General features: G+C 45.7%; 1 protein-coding gene across 3 annotated transcripts in view; it reads left to right on the forward strand.

Moving 5' to 3' along the window:
* Nucleotides 1-24,433, forward strand: part of Dok5 (docking protein 5) — a 136,689-nt gene that overhangs the window by 91,256 nt on the left and 21,000 nt on the right. For 2 of the 3 annotated variants that reach the window (NM_001109344.2, XM_087653995.1), the window contains exons 3-6: nucleotides 2,084-2,198; nucleotides 2,319-2,438; nucleotides 5,087-5,276; nucleotides 13,299-13,434. In NM_001109344.2, the coding sequence (NP_001102814.1) occupies nucleotides 2,084-2,198; nucleotides 2,319-2,438; nucleotides 5,087-5,276; nucleotides 13,299-13,434 (561 nt within the window). Of the gene's footprint in view, nucleotides 1-2,083; nucleotides 2,199-2,318; nucleotides 2,439-5,086; nucleotides 5,277-13,298; nucleotides 13,435-17,172; nucleotides 17,426-24,433 lie in introns of those variants that run through there. The other variant, XM_087653994.1, reaches the window with a different exon arrangement.

Here is a 24,433-nt window from a genome sequence, read left to right on the forward strand (position 1 = left end):
CTTCAGACCAGAGGACAAACAAGGTCAGTGGCACAAAATCCTCATGAGGGGCAGTGATGGAGTGAAGAAATTGCAGACAAACAGACACACATGCAGTGTGGAATCAGGTGGGGTTCTGGCTACCTCAGCAACCCAGAACCTCACTGTGTCTATTAGGCACTGCACAGGGGGAAGAGTTGGCTGGTCTGGAGGTCTCTGTAGGGGAGCAGCCTCTGGCTGTGGGAGGAGGAAGCTGCAGTTGCTATTTTTTGCACAAACTGGTCACGCCTTCATAAACACTCATACTACGACCTTGGAGAACTGAGAGAACCCTCTCGAGCCTGGCCCATATGAGGAACTGACTTTGTAAAGGTCCCATGTGTCTGAGGTCTTGGAATTGTGGACACGGTGGCGCCCATGTCAGCAGTGTGCATTCACTCTGGATACAATGGCATCCATGTCAGCAGTGTGCATTCACCGGGCAATTCACTCATTCAGATTATCCTCGGTTCTCTGCGGACACACTGTGTGTTAGACCTGGGAAACAGCAATGGACAGAATTATAGTGCCTGCCAGGAGGAAATGACTCTCCCTTAGGCAAGATAGGAACCAAAGTCCTGTAGCCACTGGAGGGTCAGGAAGGAAGCCCTGAAAGCTCGGCACTGCAGAGCTTAGGAAAGTTTGAATAGTGGAGGGGAGTTTCCAATAGGGAATCGTGGAGTAGGTGAGATGTAAACTAAGATTTTTAGGGTGGTTGGAGTATAGTAGGGGGAGAGGAGAGAAGGCTTTAAGCCTAGGAAGCCACATGGTTTCTTCTTGCACAGCATAGAGTCCAGTTTGACTTGAGGACACCGGTTGACACACACAGGAGAGTTGGCTGTGGAGGACACAGAGGGTCACCACAGTCATTTGGATTCAAGGATCTGCAGATCTTGGAGGTGTTGTTTCCGTGCATAAAAATCTCCCGAGTCAGGCCTGGAGGTTGCAAAGATGACATGCTGTTTGCACAGTGGACTCCCGGGGTTTAATGCGGACGTAGGGAAACAGATAAATAATTACACAAAAGTGGCAGCGGCCTAGGCTGGGTTCCGGCACGAAAATGTTCAGCACACACACGGCAAAGCAGCAGCTGCGTGTAGTGAGTCCTGAAGGGTCTGTTGCAGACGGAGGGTAAGCCCTGTCCTGCAGAGTCCCTGGAGATGCTGGGCTGGGAAAGAAGCCTCTGAGGGGCACTGTGCGGCATTTCATGCGGATAAATTTGCATTTATACTATAAGAAGGGCCACTGGGGGTTAGGAGGCCGGGAAATGAAATGATCAGATTAATGTGCCCCCGGAGGGTGTTTATTTCTCTTCCCGGGTATTTCCTAAGCCAGACATTTATTGAATTTAGGGTAATAGATGGAAGAGGTGGTCCAGCATCACCGCGGGCCAAGATTGATGGGAGGCATATTCCTTTGTATAACAGTTAAGGGGGTGTTAAGGGGAGTTTAAGCCTGCCACTGTGAGAGGCTTATTTATCTTGTAAATAAATACTTACCAGGAAGCCACGTAAGCCTTCCTGCTGGCAGGCCTCTAGAGTTTGACAGGATCTCACCCCAGCAGAACCTCCACGGTGGAGGCACCATGAGTTAATATCCTCTGGGAGGGGAGGGATTTGTGTAAATGCCTATAGCTAAGATTGTGGGGAAGGGGGTGGGGCAGGGAGTGTCTAACGGGACATCTTTGATGATGATGTGAACAGGGTGGCCCTGTGTGGTGATCTCATATCCTAAAGCTGAGACCCCCCCCCAGGCACCGACGAGCTCCAAGTCAGAGAGATTGTGATGGGGCTCTCTGAGGTGTGATGCATGGATTGACTACTGACCACAGGGGTGATTCCGAGATCCCTGACCTTTCACCTCTGATGGGGTAACTTAGTGATGGACTGACTGGACCTCCTACCTTGGGTTCCATCCTCCCAAGTCATGCTTAATGTTCGTATCTGCAGATATGCTCTTGGGACGCTGGGCTCAGGGGTGATGAGCTCACTGCGCCTATGTGGGCGGGAAGTGTTCGTGCAGGACACATGACCAGACTTCCAAGTCATTTTCTTTTTCCTTTCAGGTTACAGAACTCAACAATGTGAAAAACGTAGCCCGGTTGCCAAAGAGCACCAAGAAACATGCTATAGGGATTTATTTCAATGATGACACCTCGAAGACCTTTGCTTGTGAATCAGGTTTGTCTGAGGCGAGTCGGGTAGGGGTCTTTGGTCTTTATCTTTGAGTACCGGGATAGAGGATACTAGATCTCGGTGGGGGTTTTTGTCTTCTTTGTTTTGCTTCTGCCTTTCCCACAGATCTTGAGGCAGACGAATGGTGCAAGGTTCTCCAGATAGAGTGTGTGGGGACCAGAATCAATGACATCAGCCTCGGAGAACCTGACTTATTGGCCACTGGGGTGGAACGAGAACAGAGCGGTATGTACGCAAAGGTTTCATCTCCCATCTCTCCCCTAAACTGCTTCGCTGCTCCCGTATGATGACTCACGGGGCATCCTCATCCTGTACATTCTGAGCTAGAAAAGTAAACGAAGAAGCTATAATAGCCGTCTGTGTTAACGACGCAGCCGACGTCTCCCTCAAACGTTCTCTAATCTGCAATAGAGAAAAAAAAAGCACCCACATTAATGGTTTCAGTCAGGAGTGCTGAGGACTACAAGGTGTGTCAGCAGAATGGAAGGTGTTTATGAATATTCAACCTATGCCTGGGAGTCCCACTCCATAGGTGGTAGGACTGGTGGTAGGACTTCCCCCATTTTATAGATGGGCTAAACACCTGGTTCCAAATGTAGTAAGTGTGAGTGTTTGAATCCAGGCTATATTAGTAGGTCTCCATTTACTATGTACAGACTCTAACGTGTGATAATTTCCACCTTGCTTTTTTTCACTTAAAACATGTTTGAACACCGTCCAACATCTTTAATAGACTTTAGCCCCAACCCTGAATATTTCATCAAGTTTAAACTCACTTAAAAACTGTGATTTAAAAGTAAAATCCAACCCCTGAGCCAACTCAGCTCAACACAGCATCTAGGAATAAATCTTTTAAAATAATAACGACCAAAATATTCATGAATGTTTTTAGCAAAAATCAATGTTCATTCATAGTATGAGGCGAGAATAATTGCTTCATCTCCAAATAGCTCAGCCTAGTGGCTGGGGGGAGATTGGATCCCAGGGCTCTGCTTCAAAGCCTGACTTGATCTATGCTCTTGTCAGAGCGGTGGGGGCTCGGGGTCACCCGGGATTGATGGCAGACACAACAGAGGTGGAATTGCACTGGTCGTCTTCGTGCATACTCTAGTTGTTAGTTAAAACCGTGCTCCCTCCCAGCCAGAGATCTGCGTCTTCGTGGCACATTTATAGTCTCTGCCTGCTCTGAGTGTACCTACCACAGTCTGTCGCCATGCAACTGTTGTTGACCAAGGCCTGGAAGCGTTAGCTCATACAGAGGAGCCCCTTGTTAGATTGGGAATGGGAGCTGCAGAGAGGGGAAGTCACTTCCCAAGGTGATTCATCCCACCCCAGACCTTTCTTCTGTGGTTCAGTCAGTCACTGTGGTGCTGGACAAAGGGGAGACAGTCAGAGCCGTGGGGACACGGTCTTGGGCTTGGGAAGCACGGCAGGGCTTGGTTGCCATTATTGTCTGGAGTGGCCAGGTCAGCACTTAGCCTTCAGACATCTGTGCCTGTGGCATAGTAGAGATGCCCAGTGCTGACATTCAAATTAAGATCCACGCCTAAGGTTTCCTTTTCCGCAGCCAGCTCTGCAGGCTTGGGGTTTCTTTTATTGTGGGTTCTTACAAAACTCCAGTATTTCCTTGAAAGTATTTTATAGTCTTATTTTGTAGGAGTTCAAATGGGTACAATTAAAATGGTTTCTCTCCAAAAGCATGCTAGGCAAGCACTCTCCCAATGGTCTCTCTGGCCCCAGCCCCACTAATTTATCTTATAGCAAATCAATTGGCCTCTGAGAGAATCCATTAACGATGATTCCCTTTACCTCTTACTTAGTGAAAACAATTTTGTATTCCTGGGTCCAGAACTCTCAAGGGACGTATGTGTCTCATGATAGCTTCTAGGAAGCCCTCAACATTTGGTCTAAAAACTTAGATAGCAGGCACCTGAGCCCATTCTCGAGCACAATCTTGAATTACTTTTCACCGACTTCAGATTAAATGTAGAGATTCCGATGACGATTGTTATTATGGGACAGCTAGTTAGAGCATTCTTATATAAAATCATTAGCATCATACTATCTTGTCAGATGTCAGATGAATGGACGGACAGAATCGTGCTTGCAGGTGCCGTAGTACTTGTGCTCACATTTCATTCAGAGACTTTTTTACTCTGTAGCTTTTTATGTTAATGAATTTCCTGAATAGCAACAATAAAAGCAGTGTAAGCGTGTGCAGGTGACGTCTTGTTTACGATCACCAGCTAAATTAGTTATCACTGTCCTGGTGACACGTTCAACGGTCACCCGGGAAGCAAAGTTCTCTGTTCAAAGTCCAAGTACATCCCTTGACAAATCTTCACAAGCACACGCTGTTACTGTGGACCCGTGGTTTAAATAATTGGGGCACAGCTTTATTGAACTGATCACAGAGCCATAAGCTGACCAGCATTACTTTAGGACCACAAGTCACAGACACAGCCCTCTGCACCTGCACCTTTTGTGAGTACAGAAGTGTAGGTGTAATTAATGTGTACTCGGCAGGGGAAAATTTGCTTTTAGCGGTTTCATGGCTCTGGTCCTTGATTGGCACACAGTTTTTTTTTTTCCACGATGCAAATTGAAAAGGTCTACAAATGATCTTCGCTCATGTAAATAGTGTTTAGCGCCTGTTGACGCCCAGAGTGTATCATTCATTACGATGCGTAATAGCACCTGCATTTAAAAACTCATTTTTCCATGACGGTTCATTTATAACTTTTATCTTCCTGAACGCTCCACCAAACCCTAGCATGTACAAAGTTTTTTTTTTAATGCTTTTGTGTTCCTGAGATGTCTTTTTGCTCTTTCATTTCTGGGGATTTTAGACTAACGTTTTGTTTTTCTCCCAGAGAGATTCAATGTGTATTTGATGCCATCTCCTAACTTAGATGTACATGGCGAATGTGCCTTGCAGATTACATATGAGTACATCTGTCTTTGGGACATCCAGAATCCCAGAGTTAAACTCATCTCTTGGCCGCTAAGTGCCCTGCGGCGGTATGGACGTGACACCACGTGGTTCACTTTTGAGGCAGGGAGGTGAGTTCATGGCTTTCATATGTCCTTTCCCAGTGTCTGCTTACCTCCTCCAGATTCAGATCATGGCGACCAGGCCAGAAGAACACGTTGGAAAATTCGTAAACCGATGTTTTATGGTGCAGTGTTCCGGTACCTGGCATCCCCTTCCATCCCGGGGAGGATTCTAACTCTTCAGAGATATGACACGAATTTCGTTACTCCATTTGATGACTTCCCCACACGCTGAGGCTGAGCTGGTAAACTGTACCACGGGCTGGGATAGGCTACCTAGAGGCCAGCTTCCTGTTGCTTGCACATCTCCTGGTTGTAATTCAGTAGTTCTCTGTGGGAACTAACAGGGTAGATCATACGTACCACAGACATTTCTGCAGCTAACTGAGGTCCATCGCAGCAACTCCCCCGTTCAACCAATGGCTAGAATGCTGGCATGCTTTGTCCTAAATCTTAGTTGTTGGGAGTCCAGAGAACCTTCTTGGGGCTCTCAGTTATTCCTCTTAGAGGCAAATGCAGGAGTGAAGAGAATGCAGTTCCAATCCGGTAAACCAAGGCCCGCAAAGAGATCCTGCTGGTCACTGATTCATTTTTACCTCCCCACTCCGACTCTTCCTCCAAGATTTTAGGTTCCTTGTAAAGGCACAAAACAGCCACCTTTTGTGTTTTGAATTTTCAAGTGACTTGAGTTTTAAGAAATAGGAGCCCATCCAACTTTTCAACACTCTAGCATAGGGTAGGGAGGGCTTCACAAACCTGACCCATGACTGAGGAATTGTAGGTAGTTCGTGGCTTTGTGGGTGGTAGAGTCAGTTTTCTTTAAGGGTGTGGTAGGTGGACCCTCCTCCAGTGGATGGCCTTACACCCATGAACGTATAAACAGCACAGTTGGTTAGTGGGTTATTTAAAAAAAACCAAACATCAAGCACATTGGAGGAAAACTGAGTGTAGGTTGGGAGATAGGAAGATAGGCATGAATCCGGGAGGACATGGGGAGGAGTAGGGGTTAGTAGGATCAAAAAACATTGAATGAAACCCTCAAATAATTAATTAAATATTATATTAAAAGTGAAACATGAGCCCCCGATGTGCGTTAAAATTACTCTGAAGTGACCACTTAAAGCACTGAAGACAGCTGGCTAGAGCTGACAGTTCCTGTACAGGAAGCAATATTGATTTAAAGACAGCAAAAAATAAGAAGTTCTGATCACTCTCCGGTCCTCCAGCTCATGTGATCATGTGGGAGTAGTGCTCCCTCCAAGTCAGCCATTTTACCTCATCGCAAGTGGAGGCTGAGTCAGTAAAATCTACTTTTCGGAAGGAGGATTGATTTAATGTTTTCATCAGTGGTCTAAGAATTAAAAACACTCCCTCTCTCCCATTATGTAGTTCTTCTTCGGTCTGCTTTCTTTCGTTTTTGTTTTGTTGTTAGTTTTCTTATTGCTTTTGAAATGGTGTATCATGTAGCCCAGTCTACCCTCAAATTTGAATGTTTGGTCTTTCTACCTCCCACTCCCAAGTACTAGGATCAGAGAGGTTCAGTACACACACATGGGATGTTTTACTTTCAAGGACATAGAAGTGAGTTGTCGACTCTCCTGGGAAACGAAGGTCCTTAGAAGATAAAACCTTCCCGTTGAGATTGGGACTCCTTTACGTCCATGACCAGTCTACTGTGTGGGAAACAGTAGTTTTCCAGAGGGAAGTTCTTACGGGAAAGTAAGAACTTGCCTGGATGGATGGCACGCTTCCTCTGGCGTCTCCTTACATTCTGTTAGGACTTCTGGGCAGGGTGGGGGCTTTCGCAATGCAGGAAGGGAGGAACACCGGGTAATAAATACCACTACTCCACTGAAATGCAAATAGAGATGGAATTGTATTATTACCATCACGGAGCTAGATAATAAGACCATTTGTGTTCCCCCAAGTGTGGCGCTTTCATATCTGCCTTATTTTATTAGTCAAGGTAATTCCCTCCTTGGTTATCTTTGGAGACCTACGAGACAAAGCAGTTTCGTAATAACTAATACTAGGTCCAACCCCCCTCACTTTCAGAAGCAAGCAGAGGTGAGGCTCGCACCAGACACACTGCTTTCACACGGCGAATTGGAGGTGGGAAATAAAATTCGTTTCTTCTGTGTCCTGGATCTAGGAACAATGGGAGTTAAGCTTCAATGGCCGTCTGCACACAGGGACAGCATAGTGCTCACCTCATCTAACAGTGGTGTAAGGATTAAATAGAGGCACAAGAAGGAACCCCTGGGACAGAGCGCAGAAACTAGGAGGCAGCTGAATCAACCCTAAGTGACAAAGCAAAGACATTGTCTGTCATGACTTAGAGTCTAGGAGTAGAGATGACTGGGCATGGCTTGATTCGTTGATAAAACTGTTTCACTGGAGAGCCTTGCTTCTTCTAGCTTGTCTCTTTCTCGGATGTCCTGGTGACTTCTGGGAACTTTGGAGTCTTTGCAGGCACGAGCCAATGGGAGAGAGAAGGATACCCAGAACACATAGACCATTACATCCAATATGATCCAGCTCTGTGCTAAGCACAGTCTGCAAAGCTCTCAGGATGGGAACAGAGTGGGGGAAAGTCTCCCAAAGCAGAGTCCAACACTGGGCTGGTTGCCTTTGAAAGGGAAAAGAGGCAAGGTTTCCAAACCACAAAGTGTGTCCAACACGGTATTCATTTATTCTAAGTAAGAAGGAGACCAAGGAGGTCAGTTTGCTCACGTGTGTGTTTGCGGTTGGATGTGTATGTGATGTGTTTGCGTGTGAATGTGAAGTGCATGTGTGTGTCTGTGGTAGTATGTACATGTGTGTCTGTGGTAGTATGTGTATGTGTACGAGTATATATATGTGATATGTGTGTGCATGTGTGTGTCTATGGTACTATATGTATGTGTATGTGATGTGTATGTGATGTTTTTATGTGTGAATGTGAAGTGCATGTGTGTGTCTGTGGTAGTATATATAAATGTATGCATATATATGAGTATGCATGTGTGTATGCATATGTGATATGTATGTGCATGTGTATGTCTATGGTACTATGTGTATGCATATGTGTGTGTGTCTATGGTACTATGTGTATGTGATGTGCATGTGAATGTGTAAGTCTGAGGTAGTATGTATGTGTGTCTGTGTGTGTATGTGCGTGTGTATGTATGTGTGTGTGTCTGTGTATATGTGTGTGTGTGTCGGTGTATGTGTATGTGTGTGTGTATGTGTGTGTGTTGGTGTGTGTGTCTATGTGTATACATGTGTGTGTCTATGTGTGTGTATGTGTATGTGTGTGTCAGTGTGTGTATGTGTGTGTGTAGTATGTGTATGTGTGTGTGTCAGTGTGTGTGTATGCCTGTGTGTCTGTCTGTGTACGTGTGTGTATGTGTGTGTGTGTGTGTGTGTGTGTAGTATGTGTAGGTAGGTGCAGGAGGTGAGGCTAAGCCTCTGGGACCTTCTACCTATATGTCTCCCTTTCATCTCCCAGGATAGATTGACTCCACCCTCTTGCTATTTTTTCCCTTGCAGAAATCAGAAGTAGAAGCATAAACATCGCAGTAACTGTAATTGCACAAAGATTTCCCCCCAGCAATAAAAAAATAACAGTCAACGTATCTTAGAGACCTAAAGCTATGCTGCTTCTCTTGTCTGAGGTGTCTGTCTTTAGCCTGCCACTTCCTCTGCCTTGGAGCTCTGACATCTCACGTGTGCCCATCAACCTGTCAGAGGCTGGAGTTTCCAGTGGGAAGATCCAACTGGCAGAGTGTTCTTGGGGCAGCTCCGTCCCCATGGAACCTTTCCGGAAGAGCGCTGTTCAGAGGAGGGTGGCGGGTGTCCAGTAGCTTCCCTTTTCTGTTTGGAGCTGGCTGCTGGCTTCACATGCTTCAGTGTCAGGCTCCGATTTAAATTAATACCCTGGGTTTCACCTCCGCAGGAGTGAGGGAGGCTCAGGAGACATTTGGCAGACTGTGCTAAATAATTTCCACACGTGAATGCTTTTCTTCACTGACAAGAGAGAGAAAGAGGTGGGGGGGGGTCTTAGGCCTTTGACATCATTTAAAAAGGAATTTTAGGTATTCCGAGAAAGGTGGAAACTTGAGTATTTTATGCACAGATGCCTCCCTTAAACCTAGGAGAGGGGTTCTTGCTTGGGGTGTGAGGCCATCTGAACAGACTAGGAGAATTAGTAACTTTTCACATAGCTCACACTAAATGCAGGCTCATCGGTGAGCTCTCCCTGTACAGAGAAGTTGCACTCTCTTCTAACTGAAGAGCCTATAAGAAAAATCAAAACCATGTTGATGTCTCCGGGATACTCACGACTGGTGGCCCAAGCCACCGAGCTTTCTCTGTGTTGGACTGTAGGTTCATTTCTTATTATCAAGGAAGAAAAAGGAAGTGGACAGTGTATCTCCTTTTTCACTATGTTGAACAGAGGAGTTCAAATAGGATGCTGGGTCTCGCACGCAGACCTGCTCAGGAGAAACGAGAGCCTCTTCTTGCACCAGAAAACGGGAATGGTGGTGTCCTAGTTTTCCTCACACTGTGATCAAATGCTCTGAGCGAAAGTCATCCTCAGGACCGGTCTCACTTCTGATCCCAAGTGTGAGTTCAGGCCAAGGGCTGGCTCTCACCTTCTGATCCCAAGGGTGTGTTCGGGCTCTTCCCCCAGACATGTTCCATCCCCACCATCTTCAGACTGGCATCCGTGACGTTGTTCTGGGATGTGGTCCTCACCTCCCCTCTGGGGTAAAGATGCGATGAGAGATCCTTCCAAGAGCATCCGAACTAAAACCAATGGGTGAAGAGAAAGGAGGAAGGGAGACACAAGTTACCGACACATCTGCTTCTTTTGCCTTCCCTGTTCTTCCATGCATGAGCCCCTGAGGAAGTTTTTCTCCTGTGTTTTCTGAAGAGCTGACCAGCCCTGCACTGCCCTGCTGGGTTATGTACAGCCATTAGTCTGATTGATGTGTTTTTCTTTTTATTGCCTTGTGCCCTTCCCCCACTGTGCTGTTTTGTCAAGGCCTACAGCAACATTTTAATGCGCTGAGAGGGTGCTGATGGAGCAGCTCTAAGCCAATCAGTCAGACAAAGCAAGCAGGATAGGAGGGCTGGCAGGCCAGGATTAGAAGAGGCCTGGAAGGAAATCATGTGAGAAGGCTAGGTTTTGTCCGTTCCCAACTGTGTGGGCCATGCGGTACAATCAAAGGACACTCATCCTGTAGTAAGCGGACAAGAAAATCTCAACATTCAAACCAGAGGCCGGGCCTTGTGTCTGTTTTACTGAGAGACATAAAAGCAAGCCTAGAATGAAGCCTTGATGCCGTAGCCATTTTGATACCTTCTGGTGCTTTGTTTTTGATCCCAGCACCTAAAAGATTGAAATGATACCTAAAGAAAATATCTGTATTATGTTTTTTGAAAGGAGACATTGGATGGGGCTGGGATATAGCTCAGTTGGTAGAAGGCTTACTGCACAAAGCCATGGGTTTGTACCCAACCACTTGCTGACATTGGGCATCGTGACTCGCTCCTATAAACCCAGCACTCGGGAGGTGGAGGGGGTAGATAGATCAGCAGTTTGAACTCATCCTTGAGTACATGTTGACTTGGAGGACAGAATGAGATGACGACACCCCATTTCTCAATATAAACAAGTAAAAAATTCAGGCATTGTCCAAAAGGCCACTTGTTCTTTAAACTTTTGCCAGTTGAGTGGTGTTGTAGAGAGAGCATTGTCCCGTGGGCATCACACTCGCCACCGTCCTGTGAGCAGGGCATTCTTTACTGTCATGTGAGCATTGAATATGAAGAACAGGAAGGAGAATTAGCACGGGGGCTGATCTATGATCAATCAATAGATGTATAGATCCAGTAATAACTGAAACTACATTTCCTACCATGAGTCTTAGTCAAAACGAAACAAGCCGTCATAGTCCCCTGGAACATCTCAACCATCCTCCAGGAGCTTCAGAGTGATAGTGCCTTCTTGTCCTCAAGGGAAAGGGGAAACAGTAGGTGACTTCTTCCCCTTAAAGAGTCAGTTGAGGTTAATTCTTCCTCCTAATGATACAAATCCATATACTTGTGTTTGTGGGGAGTGGGGGAAGATATGGAAAAGGTCACAAAACCTGATAGAACTTTGTGCAAGGAAGCCAGATCAAGGATTTATGGTGGCTTACGTGCAAAGGAGCTGAGAGTGGAGTTTGCTGTGGCAATAGATGTCTTCAAGAAACAAATGTCACTCAAGAGTGTCCTGGAGCTTACCTTTAGCACTTTATTGGATGGGTACAACGCAGTGATTAAAATTCCAAAATTGGCTTCATTGACGTTAACTTCTTGAGCTTAACTGATCGACACCAAACTCTCTCTCTCCTCTCTCCCAGCACCCCATTTCCCCTTTCCTCATAAATTTATGACATTTTTTCTTTTTATATTTATGACACAATATAAGCAATATTTGCCGTTATTAGGCCTTACCACAGAGCTGTGGTACTGGGCTAACTATGAAGACTTGGACTGACATATATTTCCTTGTTCTATGGTGTTATTACAGATCCTGAACAAGCCTTTGAAATAACAACAACTTGAATTAGAGACTTCCTTGGCTTCTTTATTGTGTTACACAGTTCTTCAGACACGAACACAACTTAAGCATTAAGTGAGGCTGTGATCACACTCTCAGGAAGAGGTTCTGAGGTAGAAAGAGGGGGCTTCGGAGAATCAGATCCTGTAGCGCAGACAAACAGATACAAAGTCTCACCAGTGTCGAATATATATCCATGCTAGAGCCCTTTGCAGTGAGGCTGCATACGGTATTGTTCAAATTTTTTAAAAGAGGGATAGTAGGGGCCGGAGTGAAGGCTCAGCGGCTAGAAGTACTGGCTGCTCTTGCAGAGAACTCAGGGTTGACAATCATAACCTACATGGTGGCTCATAACAGTCTGCAACTCCAGTTCTGGCGGATCCGGTGCCCTCTCCTGACCTCCACGGGTACCAGCCATGCATTGGTGCACAGACACACAAGCAACCAAAACCCTCATACACATAAAATAAATATTTTTAAATTAAAGTGTTCATAGTAATTAAGTATATTTCCATATGCATATGTACTAAAATATATGTAATTTAAAAGGGTTTGTTTTGTTTTTGCCTAATGGTGCCTGGCCAGCTCCCTTTATTAGTTTGTTTCTGGATTTTTGTGGTCTGAGGCAGATCTTCTCAATGTTTGACATCAGTCACCAAACCCATACACACTGTTTTCCTCCAAGAATTTCCCATGTGTCCTACATTAACTCAGCAGAGTCCTGCTCCTTAAGGAAGAGCGATGGGCTGCATTTGATTCAGCACCTTGGTAGGAAGCTGGACCATAATTTGATCTGGGGTTTAGGAAATGAAAGAATCCTTACGGCTGTTTGTCTGCAAGGGAACTTAAAACAGTATGGAAGAGACAGGACCTCCTCTTCATCCTGGAACTTACAGCCTACATGATGATTTTCTGCTGACAGATTTCTCCTGGACTGGGAGAAGGGACCAGTGCCACAGGGTCCCCTTTGGAGTAGAAAGGTGAAATATAGCATTATTACTGTGAATGGAGACGTCGTACTTACCTTCTACTTCACTTTACAAAGAAAAAAACAAAAACCAAAACCTGCCATCAATCAGTACACATTAGCCAGGAGTGTTTATTCCCTGCCCACTGTTGCAATAATTAATTAGACATTGACCATTTTGGTCTGGTTAATTTTATTTAGTAAATGTGCACATGAGCTATAATCACATTAAGATTAAATGACTCAGGCTCTCGGTACAATGTCAGATCTGTCGGCATTCTCTTAGTCCCAGAACTCAGGAGGCAAACATACAGAGCTGTTGCAAGTTCGAAGCCAAGATGGGCTACATAGAGTTCTAGACCAGCAAGGGCTACATAGCAAGACCCCATGTCAAAAGTAGATGAGCGAAATCTCAGTGTGTCAGCCTTCTGAGAGCTGGGTTTCCAGAAAATTCTTGGTTTTGTCTTTACAGGATGTGTGAGACTGGTGAAGGATTATTTATTTTTCAAACACGAGACGGCGAGGCCATCTACCAGAAGGTCCACTCTGCTGCCTTGGCCATAGCTGAGCAGCACGAACGCTTGCTGCAGAGCGTGAAGAATTCAATGGTATGTTTGGAACGTCTTCTTCCTGTCTAGCACACACCGCTGTAGAGTGTGGTCTGGGGATGCACATGCTAGGCAGCAGGGCCCACTTTACATATGCTGTTGGGTTGTTTCTTGATACTGTAGAACGTAGGATGAATGGTATCCTCAGAATTCCCAGTGTGGCCAACTGGTAAACCACCCACTTGTGTATCCGTCTGCTTTGTCTTTAACGATTACATGGGAACGTTTACATGGGTTGTGTACCGCCTGGAGGATGCCCAGTGATGGCAGTGCTTTCGATTTCAAGTGAGTTTATTAAGTAGATAGCAAGCATCTGTAACAAGAAACCAAACAGGGAAGTAGCAGAAAGAAGCAGCAGACAAGTGGTGAAATATTGTGTCAGGTGCTTGGGCAGCCTGACTGGGAGCAAGCAAGGGAAACATCATCAAACCAGTTTAGGCCGATCTCAATAACTGCTACATCTTCTGTCATTCATCTGTCTATCTTTCTTTCTTTCTTCCTTTCTTTCTTCCTTTCTTTCCTCCTTTCTTTCTTTCTTTCTTTCTTTCTTTCTTTCTTTCTTCCTTCCTTCTTTCCTTCTTTCCTTCCTTCCTTTCTTTCTTTCCTCTCTTCTGTTTTTTGTCTGTCTTTCTGTCTGCCTTTCTGTCTGTCTTTCTTCTTTCTTTTCTCTCTGCCTGTCTGTCTTCCTGTTGGTCTGTCTTTCTTTCTTTTTCTTTCTGTCTTTCTTTTTCTCTCTGTCTGTCTTTCTTTTTCTTTCTGTCTGTCTTTCTGTCTGTCTTTCTGTCTGTCTGTCTTTCTGTCTGTGTCTTTCTGTCTGTCTTTCTGTCTGTCTTTCTGTCTGTGTCTTTCTTTCTGTCTGTCTTTCTGTCTTTCTTTCTGTCTTTCTGTCTGTTTTTCTGTCTGTCTGTCCTTTCTTTCTGTCTTTCTGTCCTTTCTTTCTGTCTTTCTGTCTGTCTGTCTGTCTTTCTGTCTGTCTGTCTGTCTGTCTGTCTGTGTGTCTTTCTGTCTGTCTGATAGCATTGAGAAGGAATAGAGCATGATGCAATATGCCAGTTTAGACCGCAGGCAACAGTAGGGAGCTATGAGAAGAGCCATATTTACCACAAAATCTACAGCTCATTGAGGTGCTTCGGACAAAGAACAATGATCAGAGAGGTAGAGACAATGATCAGAGACAGCAAGTCCTCTTGCTTCTGCCACACAGCGAGATACCCACTATCAACTTCTGGGTGTGGTGCTTCGGTGTTTTAACCTGTCGATGTATAACAAACAAAATTGTGTCGAAGACATGACTTACAGTTAGTGTTTAGTAGGCAAACAACCTGCAGGTCGGTCCTCCCTTTCACCTTGCTTGAGGAGGGGTTTCTTGTTGGTGGATGAACACTTCAGGTTACATGACCTAGAAGCTTCTGGGCAGCTTCCCATTTTTGCCCCCACATCCCTGTAAGAACATTGAGGATGACAAGTTCCTGCGACTGCACACGGCTTTACGTGGAACCCGGGGATTCAAACTCAAGTTCTCGTTCATTTTCTGTGTCAAGTGCTCACTGAGCCATCTCTCCAAACCACAGGTCTCATTTTCAAAAAGTCTTACATGACATCCATGCATTCATAAAACAAGCATCTGCTGCATGGTTATATAGTTCTACACTATGTATAGTGGGTTTTTTTAGTAAATACATACATATTTACTTTATGTACCTATTCCATTGATTTGTATAGGCATGCTTAAGGGGCTGGACATAGGGCTTGGCAGTTAAGAGCATCGACTGCTCTTCGAGAGGACCTGGTTTCAGTTTCTAGCACCTGCAGTGTAGTCACAGCCATCTGTAACTCCCGTTCTAGGGTGTTTGATGTCCTTTCCTGGACTCTGTGGGCATCAGGAATGTGAATGGTCTAGAGGCATACCTGCAGTGAAAACTTCGTACGCATGAAATAAAATAATTCAGCGGGTGCCGGAAGGATAAATGACAGAGGGAGAAACAGTATGGCAGGATGAGTGTTGCCCTGGTCTGACGGTGGGGATGGCGGTGCTCCTGACTTGCCTGCTTTCCCGTTAGATGCTTGTCGGGTCCTGTGGAAGTTTTGTTGAGATTCCCTTATTTGAAAAGCCTTAATTAGCGTGAGTCAGTGCTGGAAAGGTGGACTGGGATGATGGTGTGCATGTTTTCCTGTTTTTTGCCCCCTTATTATTTCCGCTAAAGTTAATCAGGGGTATGAGTGATTCATTCGATCATCCCTCTGAAATTTTAACTAGAAAATTATGTCTTTGGTCTTAATTTGCCTCGCGTTCTGTGAGTTCCAGGAGGGTCTCTCGGCTTTCAGCCGGGCGCGTCCCGTTTCGGTTGAAATGAGGAAACCGTCCAAATGGGATCTGAGTGACGTGGCAGTTAAGCAGGGGATTGTGGGAAGCCGAACACAGGTGTATTTTAATCAGAGCCCGATTACGGGAGCAAAGGTACCCTGTGATTCAGGGGAACAGAAGAGGGTGCACCTGTCCTGGGGTCAGTGTTTTGGTTTCCTGTGACTGAAGTTTGCAGTCACACAGAACCCAGCCCTATTCTCTCCTCGCAATGACCTTTGCCCTCCCTTCTGCCTGTCTCTAGCCTTAGCCTCTTTGTTAGGAAAGCCGAGCTCTCTGAGCTCCTGTTGCTGCGACTGTGACGTCCCCAGTAACTGCATCCACAGTGGAACCTTCGGGGGACCACTCCAGTCAGACACGATAGTCTTGGCTGGATCGCCTGGGTGACCCTGAACCCCAGAGTTCATCAGGATGAGGTTGCTGGTTCGATGGTAGGAACAGTTACTAAGGCAGGCTGAAAAAGGTCAGGCCACACTGACCACGCTGAACATGGCAGACCCTGGGGATGCCCAGGCAAGCCTGCCCTCTGCAGACAGACTTGGGTCCTTCTGTCTTCTGAAGTGCCCCCTGCTTTTCTGGTTGTCACACTCAGCCAGGAGACTTCCTGTCCACCTGTCAGGTGCTCTCTCCTCTGGGTCAGTGAGCGAATGGTTTTCTGCTGCCACATGGCAAGACAGCAGCGGCCAGTTGCCCACGAAGCAGCACGCAGGCCCACTCACTGGGAATGGTGGGCAGAACTCAGGGCACACACTATCTCGGTCTGAGTGGGTCTGGGCTTTGGGCTTGGCTCAGTGGGATCCCTCTGCCTCTGTTTCTCCTCAGACGGTTGTAAGTTGTCAGTTAGGACAATGGTCTCCTTTGGAGGTGAGACTGAGGAAGAGGCAACACCTGCTATCATAAGGTTACTGAAGAATGGTGTGTCCTGTGGGCATATAGTTTGGAGCCTCGGTTACTTACCAGTGAGGCAATGACAGCTCTTTGTCACCTGGGGTCTCTACCACGCAGCCGCTTTGCTCATCCAATTCGGCAGGAGAGCGTTCTTGCAAGGTAGATGTCACAATTAACGGACCTCAGGAACAGGAGACAGCAGGGCCACCCTAGCGTCTGCCTCATGCTCTACTATTAAATATTTTGACTCTCCTTGTACGACTCTCCTCTAGTGTGCTAGCAATCCCACACATTTCCTGAGGCCCCGCTTGATTCTCTGCTCATGAGTGACATCCTTAATGTCATTTATCCAGTCTCCCGACACAAGCCAGGGACTGTGCCTGGATGTTCTCCAAGCACTACAGTAAAGCATCCATTCATTTCTCTCAATCACTTCTTCGTTCATGAATGTTTACTGAGGGCCTACTCGGTTGTATTGTGTCATACAGGTTATGATGTTAGACAGACAGGGCCCTGCACTGGAAGAGACTGCTTCACTCACGGTTTTGACCTGGAAGAAAGAAACCACCACCTCCTGCTGTACACTGTACGAGAAAAGCGAGGTTCAAACCGGATCATTTGTCTGCAGCAATGGAGGCCTGATGTTCTTGGAGCCTGGAATTCTGGGCAGTTTTGTCTGATTCCAACTCCTGTACGATTCTCTACGCTGTCTTGAAGCATTAAAGATCCATCTGCTCAGTGCTTTCCAGTCTGACTCGCTTCCAAATCTCCCTCAGTATCGGAGCACCTCCCCCCAAACAACTGTTCATGTATAAAAAATAAATGAATTATTAAGGAGAGGTCTGGGAGATGGCTCTGCCTGCAAAGTGCTAGACTTGCAAGCTTGAGGCTCGAAGGAAGGGCCATCTCCAGAACCACATTCAAAAAACACAAAACTAGTGTGCTGGCCCAAGCTGGGAATCCTCCTCTGGGGAGGCAGACAGGTGGAGCCATAAGCCTTGCTGGCCGGCCAACCTAGCGTAATATTAGCATGGTCCAGGCCAATGAAAGAAGGAGTCTTAAATACATGGTGGAAAGTGTTGGAGAATGTCTTCTCACCTTCACACTCATGTGCGTGCATGTACATCCGCGCACACACACACACACACACGTGAACCCTTGCACGCACAGCTCCAGGTGCACACATACGGATGGGGTTATGTATGTTTTTAGGAGTTTTGATACCATGCGCTGTATAATTCTTTCCCATCTTCACACTTTCTAACCCAGTGCATCATTGTTTGTGACTTAGCTGCCGGCTGCCCTGACCTGGAAGCAGCAGAGAACTGCTGGGACGACTGGGGACCTCCCTGCCACAGTCCGCTATTTTGGCTGCCTCTGAGAACTGTGTCTATGCTAAAGTCTAATTTTGGAACAAGGAGTGGCAGCCTGTGGGATGCTCCTCATGCCAGAAGGAGACCTGTCATTCCAGGATGTCCTTCAAGGCATGAGTCCCAGGGTGCAAGCGGTCTGCCCCTTAGCAGAGCCTTTTAGGGACCTCAGAGCTGACTCAGTTGAGGGTGGCATTAAGTCCCTGTGGTGGTTTCTTTCTCCCACATAAGCTGAATCCTGATGACACACAGGCTTGAACCTGAGATTGGAAATGATTTTTTTTTGGTGGTTGTTTAATGGGTTTATGGCCAAATGGAATTTCTGAAATAATTTTTTAAATCAAATTTATAGAACTCAAGTGATTTCTTTCATAACGCTTGAAACCAAATCAGTTTATATTCAGTATAATTGTAAAAGCATTTTGATACACATAATAACATATGCATATATGTACACACACACATACACATACACACATATACACATATATACATATACACACACATATACACACATACACACATACACACACATATACACACATAAACACACACACATACACATACACACACATACACTCATACACACACATACACACATACACATATACACACATAAACACACACATACACACGCAAACACACATACATACACACACATACACATATACACACACATATACACATACACACATACACACATACACACATACACACATACACATATACATACATAAACACACACACATACACACGCAAACACACACACATACACACACATACACATATACACACATATACACATACACACATACACACATACACATACACACAAACACATGCACACACACATACACACATACACATAGACACATAAACACATGCACACACACATACACACATACACACACATACACATATACACACATACACACATACACACGCAAACACACACATACACACATATACACATACACACACGCACACACACATATATACACACATACATATATACATGTGTGTGTATGTGTATATGGATGTATAAAATGGGTGGTGAAGCAGCTTTGAACAGTCATGAAATCACCTTGGTTGGTATTTCGGACCCTGAAGTGGGTGTTGAGGCGTAGGTTTTTGTGTGCGAGCACCTTTCTTGCGCTCTGTGCTATGCTCCTGTCCTTGCCTCGCCCTCCCCCTCCCAGAACGGAGTTACCTCTTTTATTTATGGATTCTGGTTAACTGTGTTAACTTTAACACACTGCCTAAAGCAATTATCACCTTTTCTCTTTCCTCTCCCAAATTAAACTCTTTTTATATCCCGGCGCACTAATTGTACAGGGAAACTGTTTAGAATTTCCTCCAGCCACCTGCAGAGCAGTGTGATGGAGACCCTGAGGAGCACAGACCATAAAACTTAAAAAAACAAAATCTTCGGCATCTACATGCAGATGTGGTGGCTTGCGTGGGTGACTCAGGACTGCGGGGGCTGGTGAATGAGGGCCAGGAGTCAGCCTGGGGCTACCTCATGAGTTCGAAACCAGCCTAAGCTACATAGTGAGACAGCTTCAACAGAAATGTTTCACATCTTGGAGAAGGAGCCAGGACTGTAAACCGTGTAAAGCAGGTGGTCCCGGGCTGCAGAAGAAAGTTCCCTAAGCATCATCAGGTAGGTGAGCCAGCAGGAAGTGCTCCTCTGTGGTTTCTGCCTTGATGGGCTGTGACCTAGAAGTACAAGCCAAGTGACCCCTTACCTCTTCACGGATTGCTTCAGGTCAGAGTCCTTTTATCACAGCAACAGAAAGGCAATGGGAATGCCATTCATAAAAGACGGAGGGAAATTGTCAGGGGTGCCTGGCGCTCTGTCAAAGGCAGACATCTTCCTGGAGCAAGCTATGTCTGGGCTGAGTTTTGGGAGGTACACGGGTTAGCTTCATGCTTAGACTGCTGCTGGGAAGGACGGTGTAAGTGACGTTCACTGAGAATTCACTGTGTGTGAGGAACTATTCTGAGACTCTATTAATGTTTGAATTCAACAAGGCCACAGATATGGGCGGTATCACCCACTGTTAGGCCTCAGGGGGGTGAAGTGTGGACACACATCTCAGGAGGGATGGAGCTGTGATTTAAACTTAGGGACCATGATTTCCATATTTCCATAGTTCTTCAGAGGTCCTGTTCTGTGTGTACCTGGCTAAAGAAAAAAAAATTGAGACCACAAGTTTCAACGTGAATTCCTCAGAAATTAGTATAGATATGTGGATCTACCCCATGTTTAAAAATAAATGTTTAAGGGACTGGGGAGATGGTTAAGAACACTGCTGCTCTTGGGGAGGACCTGGGCTCTGTCCGCCCCTCATGGTAGCACATAACCTTCCGAATCTCTAGTTCATGGGAATCCTACGCGCTCTTCTGACCTCCATGGGTACTGCACACACAGTGCAGATAAATTCAGGCACTCATACATAAAATTCAAAAAAACCAAACAATTAACTTAAAAAAGATTAAACATTTAAGACAGAGCACTTTGTTAATTTAGATATGCTAGATGCTGATTAAACTTACGGTCTTTACTTAAATTTGCTGTGACTCTTGTTTTAGATAAAGCCTGTGTCGTGGGAGCTTTTCCTTTTCGGTCCCTGTAACATCCTAAGGAGCACACACAGCAGTGTGCTTTAATTGGAGGTTCCCATGTTTCACAGCCATAAGTGCCCATCACCCTGTTCCTGTCAAGCTCACTGCTAAGCTTCTCTAGCAAAAGAAACAATGTTACCAGTAGAGTGTAGCTTTGTAGACTCAAAACTGACTCTCAGTGCTTGAGGAGTGCTCCATGAGCAGGTGCCATCTTGGAAGCCTGGGGGTGATAGGACGAACCGCAGGGCATATCCTCAACCCTCGCGCTTTGAGCTTGTTTGCTTGAGAGCAGGGGCCTGTGGGTGCATTAGGTAGGCCATCTGGACAATGGCCAGTAGGATGGCTTTTCTAATCTCAGTCAACATCAAGCTCAGGATGGGAATGTTGACGAGGACACAGTAAAGATTAATCCAATCAACTCCTTGAAGTTCTTAATTTATTGCAAGACACCAACAGTAAAGATTTCTCTGCAAACCTCTCTAAAGGGCCAGATTGTAAATATCTCAGGTTTCGGGAGCCATAAGTTGACTCTTTTGCAGCTATCTCTCTGTGTTGCTCCCTCCTTCCCCCTTTTACTTTATTCTAAATGTATGTGATTAATTTACTGAGTTTGGGGAATGCACTTGCCACAACATTACTATGGAGGTCAAGTTACTGGCATTGGTTTTCTTCCCTTACTGCCTGGATCCTAGGGAACAGACTCTGGTCAGCAGGTTTTATGGCAACACTGTCCCATCTAGTTGTCACCTTCAATGTGGAATGTGTAGAATCTATTCTTAGGATGCTGGAGTTTCTCTTGCAGGCTATAAATAGATCCCTGACCTGACCCCAGCTCTGAACCATAGTTCTTGGGCATTAAATACAAATACACTTATTTAATAATCCTTCCCCTCCAACCCATGTCTCTCCTGCTAAGAATTTACCAAAGGCAAAAGCACAGAACTCAAGCACCCATCGGTTAAATCTGAGGCCCTGAAGATGTTAATCAGAATCCATGACTTGAGAAACACCAAAGGCATCAATCACTCTAGGGATATCATTCAGAAGAGGTTCTAGCTTAGGGATGACCCGATGGGAAAAGGCTCTGCCTTGCTCAGCTTTAGACTGTGGCCAGCAGCTGATTGCCAGGACACTGTGGAGTTAGAGCTATGATGGTTGTCATCAGATATTAAAGTTTCAACATTCTGGGGTGATCCAGTTCAGGGCGCCTGAAGAACTGGAAATTGGTCACTTAATGGGTTTCTAGCCAAGTATTTACCAATCTGCCCAAGCATGAAGTTCTGCTCCACTCTGTCGCCATCCCAGAAGATGAAATGGTATCTTCCCGCTTCAGTACAGGGACCGAGAAAACACTGATGTCTCAAGTGACAGGCCAGGGACCAGGTTAAGAGAGCTGAAGTCCATGCAGAGGTTTTGTGAGCTGACATATACAAGCCAGCTTTTGTTTGGTTTGCCAGCTATTGGCTGAGATAATACTGTTTTTTATTAGAATTATTCATAGTGCTTATATTGGTGAGTTCTCTCTCTCTCTCTCTCTCTCTCTCTCTCTCTCTCTCTCTGTGTGCTTTATGTTTTTTTTGCTGCATTTTTTCTTGATATCTGTTTGCTTTAAAGTGGTAGTTATTAATCTACTAGAACAACATGTTTTTTCTGGGGAGTGTCAAAATATGTCTGAGAGTTTATGCTTGAAAACAAGCACATACACACACACACACACACACAGAGAGAGAGAGAGAGAGAGAGAGAGAGAGAGAGAGAGAGAGAGAATGTGTATGTGCATGGTGTGCATGTGTGTGAACAGTAGTTTGATCAAGGACTGCAGCCAGCTGGACACTCTTCTTTGGGAGAGAAATCAGGGTTTTGTAGCTTTTAGCTCACACACAACACCATGTGATAAGCTTCTAAAGGCTTTGTTAGGTCTGATCAAAATGCTGATTGCAGAAATTGTTTTATAAATGGAAATACTTTTGAGAGTCGACTCCATTGAGAGAAGGGTTGGGGTGGTGGTGGAGAGATGGTTTGATGGTTAAGAGCACTTGCTCTTCCAGAGGACTTGAGTTCAATTCCCGGAACTCATGTGGTGGTTCGCAGCCATCTATACTTTAGTGCCAGGGGATATGATGCCCTCTTCTGGTTGCCACAGGGACACATGTGGTGCACAAACATACATGCAAGCAAAACATTCATGAATAGAAAAGAGATAAATGTTTACAATATGTTTAAAAAGGAAGCTGACTAGGGTGAGGAGGTGGCCCAACAGACAGAGAACCACATGGCCATTCAGATGGCCAGACAGGCATGGCAGGCTCTCCTGTGATCTCAGGACACAGACGGTAAAGCAGAGGATCCAAGGAGCATGCTGGCTCCCTAGACTATCCCGAATCCTCAAGCTCTGTGTTCTCCAAAAGACTCTATCTTAACATTTGAGGTAGTCAAGGAAGCCACCGGTGTAACTGTGGGCTTCCATGTGTAGGCGCACATATGTAGACACGTGGCCACACACATGAGAACATGCATGCACGTATGGGAAAGGAAGAATAAAGTTGGCCAGGTGTTGAATAGACTCAAAATGAAAATGAAGGGCTTTGCGAATAAGGTATTAGGATTTTCAAGATGTCAGCTTCTGAGAATCAAATCTAGCCTGGAGCCCTATGCTCTGTGTGTGTTCAAGGTCAGCTCCAATGCAAAGTGCTCCCTATACAGCACAATGTATGTAAATAGGATATAGGCAGATGACAAAGTGGAATGTGTAGTTACTCTAAGCTATGGGTTCCCTTTGACGTGTTGTTCTACTCACTAGGGGCCAATTAGAATAACTGGAGTCAATGTTGGTTGTCACCATTTGTGATTCAAAGTGCAGCCAGTAGAGAGAGGGTCCTGGGACACTGTTAACATCTTACAATGCCCCAGACTGAGAAGAACCTGGTTCAAGGGCCCAAGGTTCACACCAAGGTTAAGAAACCAGGACCTAAAGATAGGCTCTCCTCCTAAGGTCTCAGTATCTGATGCACCAATGTATCTGAAGTAGAGAGCCATTTCTACCTCATGTGATTGGCCTGTCGTTGGCTATAGAGTGCCATTTCTACCTTATGTGATTGGCCTGTCATTGGCTTCTCTGAGGCCACATGTGGATAACGGTTAGTGTGCCCGCTGTGCGTGGTTGTGTGGGTCACATGACCTGGTATGTCCAACACACTGACAGGAGATTCCACAAATGTCCTTACTCTATTCTAGAGACTCTCTTTTCTCACACAAACTGGAGAGAGCTGGGCCAGGAAACAGGGAATTTGGCTGGTGGGCCGTGGGATTTGGTTCTTTGACTTTACCAAAGGGTAGAAAGAGCATGATATCATCTGAGGAAGAGGTCGTGGTTGTGGGGCAGAGGCAGGGATGGGCTCCTAACAGGGACTCCACAGATATGCACACTTATACCTGCTTGGCATAGCAAAATACAACGTCGGCGCGTCGGTCTGCTGCAGGCAACCCTGCGGCCAGCCCATCACTGGGGCTCTAGCCCCAGTGTGAAGATACAAAAACGAGTTTCCTCTTCTTTGCTGGGATGTGCTTGGCTATCTGCTTCTACGGATGTGGCCCCGGAATGGGTAGAAAGGGTCAGTGTGATTGTGTGTGAGTGTGTAAGGGCCAGGGCCAAGGTTGGGTGTCATTCCTCACGAGCTGTCATATTGTTTTTTAGAACAGTCTCTTCACTAGCTCACTGATTAGGTGGGCTGGCTGGCCAGCAACCTCCTGA

This window comes from Rattus norvegicus, chromosome 3 (assembly GCF_021556685.1).
Source record: "Rattus norvegicus strain SHRSP/BbbUtx chromosome 3, alternate assembly SHRSP_T2T, whole genome shotgun sequence".
Classification (NCBI taxonomy): Eukaryota; Metazoa; Chordata; class Mammalia; order Rodentia; family Muridae; genus Rattus; species Rattus norvegicus.